The sequence below is a fragment of the Leptinotarsa decemlineata genome, unplaced genomic scaffold (genome assembly GCF_025532065.1).
Source record: "Leptinotarsa decemlineata unplaced genomic scaffold, Ldec_3_MD MMD2_tig00000199_RagTag_RagTag, whole genome shotgun sequence".
NCBI lineage: Eukaryota > Metazoa > Arthropoda > Insecta > Coleoptera > Chrysomelidae > Leptinotarsa > Leptinotarsa decemlineata.
In genome coordinates, this window is record NW_027412544.1 from 10,980,004 (window position 1) to 10,987,741 (window position 7,738).

Here is a 7,738-nt window from a genome sequence, read left to right on the forward strand (position 1 = left end):
GTCTTTAACACTAGAGTTCATTGTTTTGGAAAATATTAGCTCAAATATGCCTACATTTTCGATAGATCCTTCTTCATGGAATTATATTGAAAATATAAATTTAGCTGATCCGCATTTTTTCAATCCCGCACAAATCGATTTGCTGTTAGGTGCAGATGTTTTTCAAAGAATTCTTTTGGACGGACGAATTAAAGGTGACGAAAATTTACCTACCGCTCTCAATACATCATTTGGTTGGATTTTATTTGGGAAAGTGGGTGAAGTTCAACAAAAAAATGTAAATTCGTTTTTGAATATTGTCGAAATGGCTCGATTAGAAAACGCAATAAAGAAGTTTTGGGAATTAGAGGAGATTCCTAATAAGCCAATAATTTCTGAAGAGGACAAGATGTGTGAAGACATTTTCTTGAAAACTACTATCCGCACAGATACTGGTAGATTTATGGTATCTCTTCCCTTCAAAGAAACATCCAATTTAAAATTCGAAAATTCTCGGGAAATCGCTCTTAGACGATTTTTTAGTTTGGAAAAACGTTTACATCGCGAAACGGACTTGTGTGTTGAATATAGTAAAATTTTTTCAGAGTATATCGAATCAGGTTATATGGAAAAAATTCCAGATTCCGAATTAAATGCTTTTCCCTCATATTATATTCCACATACTTGTGTATTCAAGCCAGACAGTTCTACATCAAAAGTCAGAGTTGTTTTTGATGCGAGCACCAAGTGTTCAAATAATTTTTCTCTAAACGATGTATTAATGAAAGGACCTAAATTACAAAAAAATATTTCAGCCATACTTTTGAATTTTCGTTTACACGCCATTGCTTTTACATCGGACATCAGTCGCATGTACCTTAGAATTTTGATCAATCCCGCTAATAGAGATTTTCAGAGATTATTTTGGAGATTTACTCCCCAAGAACCTTTAATAGAATATCGACTATGTACTGTTACTTTCGGAGTTGTAAGCAGTCCTTGGCTTGCTCTTCGCACTTTGACACAGTTAGCCAATGACGAAAGTTTGAGATTTCCTTTGGCGTCCCGAATCTTATTATCCGATAACATTTATGTTGATGACGTTATTGGCGGTTGTAACTCCTTAGATGAAGCACTAGAAATTCAGAGACAATTGATTGAATTGTGCAGAAAAGGTGGTTTTCATTTGAAAAAATGGTCAAGTAATAATATAGTTTTTCTACAAAACTTACCTGAAGGTTATTCATATAATGAGAGTTATTTATTAGATAAAGAAACGGAATCCACGATAAAGGTTTTAGGGTTGAAATGGACCCCTTCGTTGGATACTTTCTCTTACACTATTAATGCTGTAGAGGCCAAGATAAATAAACGTAATATTCTATCAGAAATTGGTAGAATTTTTGATCCTCTCGGTTTTTTATCGCCGGTAACTTTGTGTGCTAAGTTGATAATGAAACAATTATGGATGCAAGGTATAGATTGGGATGATCGATCCCCTCAATCTATTGTTGATAATTGGGTACAGTTCAAAACTCAGTTACCGAATTTATCGCTAATTGCTATACCTCGTTTCATTCAGCTCGTTAATTTTATGAGATGTGAATTACATGCATTTTGTGACGGTTCACAGAATGCATATGCCTCTTGTTTATATGTAAGAGTTATTAAGAATGATAACATTTCAGTATCACTTCTGAGTGCAAAATCGAAAGTCACTCCAACCAAACCGCTGTCAATACCTAAAATTGAACTATCCGCTGCTTATTTATTATCGAAATTAGTTGCTTTCGTTTTGGAAACTTATTCAACTAAAATTAAATTTGACCAAGTTTACGCTTGGACCGATTCATCAATCGTTCTACATTGGATGAAGTCTGATCCTAACAAATATAAAACTTTTGTAGCAAACCGCATTTCTATGATTCAAGAAAATATTTCTCCTAACTGTTGGCGTCATGTGACCTCCGAGGATAATCCCGCAGACTGTGCATCTCGTAGTTTGCTTCCTAAAGACCTAGTTGATCATCCGCTGTGGTGGACTGGTCCACCATGGTTATGTAAGCCAGAATCTGAGTGGCCTTTACAAAAATTCAAAATATGTATAGATGATCAGGAAGAACGTAAATCAACTCTGATAGCTTTTACTGAAGCAAATTTTTTGGAAGAAATTTTAAATTAGATAAAATCAAACGAATTTTAGCATATGCTAAAAGGTTTATTTACAATTTGAAAAACCCGCTAAAGAAAGTAGTTGGACATAGTTTTAGTGAAGTCGAATTACAGGAAGTCCTTGTTGTTCTAGTAAATTTCACTCAATCATCAGTATTTGCAAATGAAATTTCACAACTGAAAACTAATAAACCACTGCCTAAATATATGAGAAAACTCAGCGCGTTCATTGATGAACACGGATCTTTAAGGGTTGGTGGCAGATTGAATAACTCTCTTTTGAATTATGATAAAAAGCACCCATTGCTTTTACCAAGTTCGAGTAGACTAACTGATTTAATTATTGAACATACGCATAAAATGAATTTACATCCTGGATTGCAAACTTTACACTTTCTTCTATTACAAAATTTTTGGATTTTGTCACCGCGTCGCACGATTTCGAAGGTTTTGAGTAAATGCTTTCAATGTTGGCGTCTCAAACCTAGATGTTTACAACCCCCTATGGGGGATCTTCCCGCAACTCGAGTGTCACAAGTAAAACCGTTTTCGGTTATCGCTGTCGATTTTTGTGGCCCGTTCAATATTACATTAGTAAGAATCCGCGGAGCTAGAACTTTCAAATATTATATTTGTGTTTTCATTTGCTTTGCTACGAAAGCTGTACACTTAGAAATGATATCGGATATGACAACGGAAGCTTTTTTGGCGGGTTTGCGCCGATTCATGGCGAGACGTGGACGTTGTTCTCATGTATTTAGCGATTGCGGACGGAATTTCGTTGGAGCAAATAAATATATTTTGGAAATAATGAAAAACGTTACTGAAAGTGAGAAAATTATCTGGTCTTTTCATCCTCCAACTGGTAGTCATTTTTCGGGCTTAGTTGAAGCAGGAGTTAAGTCTTTTAAAACTCATCTTGCGAGAGTAATTGGTTCTCAAATCCTCACCTTTGAAGAGTTACATACATTAGTAATTCAAATTGAAGCGTTATTAAACTCTCGACCACTTTACCCGCTAAGTACGGACCCCAACGATCTATCAGTTTTAACTCCGGGGCATTTCTTAACGAAAGAACCCCTAACTTGTCTTCCAGATTATGATTCGAAACATTTGAAATTAAATTGTCTATCTCGATGGCAATTGTTGCAGAGAATGCATGCTGATTTCTGGGCCAGATGGCACCAGGAATATTTAAGTACTCTACAACAAAAAAATAAATGGACTTCTCCTGATTCTCCATTGAGGGTGGGTGATTTAGTTTTAGTAAAGCAAGATGATATGCCGCCCTTACAGTGGCGTACCGCTAGAGTTTTAAATCTGTATCCTGGCTTGGATGGAGTATCTCGAGTAGCGACAGTCAAAACCAATAGTGGTATTTATAGGAGACCTGTTAACAAGTTGTGTCCCCTTACCACTGCTTAGTTTGTTGAATATAATTCAACAAAAGTGGGGAGAATGTTACAGTTCTCTTTATTGTGTATGTCCTTAACTGTTAAAACCTTGATAATATTATGGTCGAAGCAAATTTCTTTTGTTTTTTTTATTTTTCAATTGTTCTTGTATTCAAATATTTCGCGCTGATGAAATGACTTCCACGATTCTACACATGCGCGAGATGGAGCAGAGAAGTTAGTCTTGAATTGACCACCGCAAGGGACGAAGTTGTTTTTCGTTCGTGAATACCCGCTTATTATTATTACCCGCTTATTATTTACGTTTTGCAAGTTTGAAAGCCTTCCAGAAGCTGACGAAGACGCTCCGAACGGTTTCATCAGATAGGTGGAAGTCTTTCCCGATTTTTAACTTAATTTATTTTTTTTGAGTTTAAAAATAAAGTCAAGTTTACTATTTTCTGAACCAGCACTTTGCTGTCCATTACCGCATCAAGTGATGAAGACAGTAACGTAAGAGAACCTGAAGGAAGGCAGAAAAAGTCACGAAAAAATCGACAATGGGTCAAAGGGGACTTGAATGGAAATAAAACAAAACAAACAAATATCGAACTTTTACCTGTGTTGACATTAGGCGATACATCTGAGCCTCTGGAATTTATAGAGCTTTTCTTGAATCCGGAAATATTGGAATTTCTTGTAAAAAATAGCGTCCTATATGCAGGCAGCAAAAATTGTATATTGGAAATCGGCAACGACGAGATGCTTGTTTTTATTGCAATCCTTTATGTAAGTGGTTACGTTCCCGTTCCCAGACGTCGCATGTTTTGGGAAGGACGAGATGACACCAGAAATGTTTTGGTTTATAATTCTATTAGAAGAAATCGATTTGAAGAAATATTTAGATTTTTACACGCAGCCGATAATAACAACTTAGCACAGAATGACAAAATGGCTAAGTTACGTCCTTTGATTGAAAAAATGAACCAAAATTTTATCAAATATGCTCTTGTAAGTTCTTGTATGTCTATCGACGAATCCATGATCCCGTATTTTGGCCGGAACGGGTGTAAACAATTCATTAGAGGAAAGCCAATCCGTTTCGGTTACAAAGCATGGGTTTTGGCAACTCCATCAGGATATTGTGTCAATTTCGATGTATACCAAGGACGAAATTCTCAACAGACTGGCGAAAAACTTGGACTAGGTGAATCTGTGGTAACAAATTTTGCCAAATTATTGCAGAGTCATTTTCCTGATTTGGAATTTTCATTATTTTTTGATAATTTCTTCACAAGTGCCACTCTTATCAGCAAATTGGGAGAAATGGGTTTTGCCGCAACGGGTACAGTGCGAGAAAACCGTACCGATAAATGCCCCCTTCAAAATTCTTCTCTAATGAAAAAAAAGGGCTAGGGGTGTATTTGACAATGCCGTTGACAAAGATGAGAATATTGTTTGTGTCCGTTGGAAAGACAACAATGTTGTCACAATGCTGTCGAATGAATATGGCGTAGCACCGATCCGTCAAGCTGTTAGATATTCAGCAAAAGAGAAACAGAAAGTTGAAATACCTCAGCCAAACGTGATACATTGTTACAACAGGTTTATGGGTGGTGTGGACCAAATGGACAACAATGTTGCAAACTATCGCATAGGATTTCGAGGCAAGAAGTGGTATATTCCCATTTTATTCTGGATGTTTGATGTGTCCATAAATAATGCATGGATACTGGCTCGGAAATTTGGAAAAAAAATTGATAATCTGGAATTCCGAAGATCTATTGTATTATCTATACTGCAAAAGTATGGAAAACCTCCCTTATCAACCGGCCCAAAGCCTATTCTTGTTAGTCCAGCAGCTCGGAGGCATGGGCAACATCTTATTTTGAGTGGACAGACAAGACGAAGATGTGCTCATTGTAAAAACAAAACCACTAAAGCTTGTGACCGGTGTGAAGTTGCGCTACATGATAAATGTTTTTTAGATTTTCATAGAAAATAAAAGTGTTTGGATGATATTTTATTTGTTTGTTTTCATCTGAAAGTTTTCAATTTTATAGACATGCAAAACACAAAGTTCTGCTTGTTTTTATGTGTGCATTGCATATAGGATACTTATTTGCCCAAGTGGGTCAAAAACGACCCATATCAAAACACTAAATTTCCTCACTGAAATTCGTTTTTCGATAGTTACTTCTTCAATTGAATGCCATTTAACCATAATATGTGAGATTTGTAAAGATTAGAAGAAATAAATAGTTCTGGGCATAAATGGGTTAAAAATGCTCTGAAGCATTCTCAAATTCATCAAAAATTAACTGCTGCTTTGACAAATGCAGACTCATTGAAAGCATTATATTGCACCTTGGTAACACCACACCTCGAATACTGCCCATTGCTTCTTTATCTGGAATCCAATCTGCGACGTTCACTCTTCAAATAATGGAGGGTTAAGCACATATTTTTCAATGATATCAATTTGAAGCTCCTTATTCACTTTAACAAACAGTATTGTGAACAGGTCACCAACTTGTCCCCAATTTTTCTCAGGAGAATATTTAGAGATTTATCTCCCTTCATGAATTGATCATGATAAACTAAATAGGCCTAGCTGGATTTCGAAAACATATTTCCAAGTCCCATTTCGCACTACCTGACTTCATCAGTTTTTTCACATTGAGTTCTATCCAACCAACTTTGGTTACAATAATAGTTACCTTCAACTTACACGAAGACCAGTGAATGAAGATCATCTTTTTTTTTACTCTATCTCTATCTGAATTTGTGACTCAGCTCAAATTGCATGTCACTTAACCATTTTTTCGCTTGACTCGCCTTTCGGTATAATTTTGGTACAACTTTTCGAAAAATTATATATTATAGATAGATGATTATCTATCGTTGATCTATGTAAATTTTTATATTTCTGCTTTACTGAATTGTATTTGAAAATTTTTGTTGCTTCAAGTGGTTGGAGGAATATATTTTTTCTCAAAAAAAATTCTCCAAAGGTGAAATACAATTTAGAGCACTATTTTAGTCACTTACAAAACTGTTATTGATTTTTTAAATCCCATCATTCCAGTTCCTAAATTTTTATATTTAGTGATTTCAATCTTACGAATTTTACAATAATTTCGAAAAGTTTTCATAATTGTTTGAAAAGTTTTTCATCACAAATTTTAGGTTTTTTGTTGGATGAGGCATTCGGTTCGAAACATTTTCATTGTTCTTTCAATTTTTTATATATTCTTATTGTTTTTTAAAAATATGGCTTTGAAAAGATATCTAAATGGTTCACAAATTTCATTTTCTCAATGCTGCTATAGATTGTATATGTGGTGTATATAATTATGTATTGAGCCAAATTGAAAATTTTTGTGCTTCAAATGAAAATCATGTAAGCAAGTAATTGTGAATTGAAGCGGCAACATTGCATATTATTAAAAGTACAATCTATTGGACAGACTGAATGTATAACATTTGATAGCTCCAAAGTAAACATGCTGATAACTAAATAAACTTACCCGATTGTCGAAAAAGGTAATTGCACTCGGCAGCATATCTAAGTCGCCTTCTGCGTCGTCCATTGTTTCTATAAAACCTTTTTCCATGAACTCACTGCATCGTTGTGAAACCCTTAAAATCACATTCGATTCATCGGTGACAAGAACTAGATCGAATTGTATTTATCGCTACGACAGTTGAACGGAATGAATTCTCTGGTATCGTGTTGTAGTTGAATATCAGTGTGACGTTGTAACAACGTTGTTGCATTGCTGTCGGAAAACAAATAACATGGAGCAAATGAATAGACAACTTACAGGCACGGATTCATATAGGGTTTGTATGGAAATTGATGAGTTCATAGTTGAATGAATATTTCAAGAAGGACCAGATGGGAAGATGAGTGTTAAAGAACTTTTTTCAGTAATGCTAATTTCAGACTACGATACTATATAAAAACATAAGGAACAGGGCAAAGGAATAAAATGTGCTATGTTGCCACATTATTGAATTACACAAATTCATACATACCACATCTTATTTCTTGAGGTGAGAAATTGATTGCTTTCTTCCTTTCTTTGAACGTTTCGTACATTTTCTGTTTAAAGATGGAGGCGTAGAAAGCAAAAACTTTTCTTTTCTTAAAATTGATAATTCTGAGCATACTTTCGTTTCAGTGAATT

At 35.1% G+C, this 7,738-nt stretch overlaps 1 protein-coding gene across 1 annotated transcript in view; it reads right to left on the reverse strand.

The window, feature by feature from the left end:
- LOC111501953 (leucine-rich melanocyte differentiation-associated protein) overlaps nt 1–7,444 on the reverse strand; it is a 131,591-nt gene extending 124,147 nt beyond the window's left edge. The window contains exon 1 of the mRNA XM_074172927.1: nt 7,076–7,444. Within this exon, the coding sequence (XP_074029028.1) occupies nt 7,076–7,162 (87 nt within the window). The 5' untranslated portion in view covers nt 7,163–7,444. The remainder of the gene's footprint in view (nt 1–7,075) is intronic.
- Between the last annotated feature and the right edge of the window lie 294 nt (nt 7,445–7,738).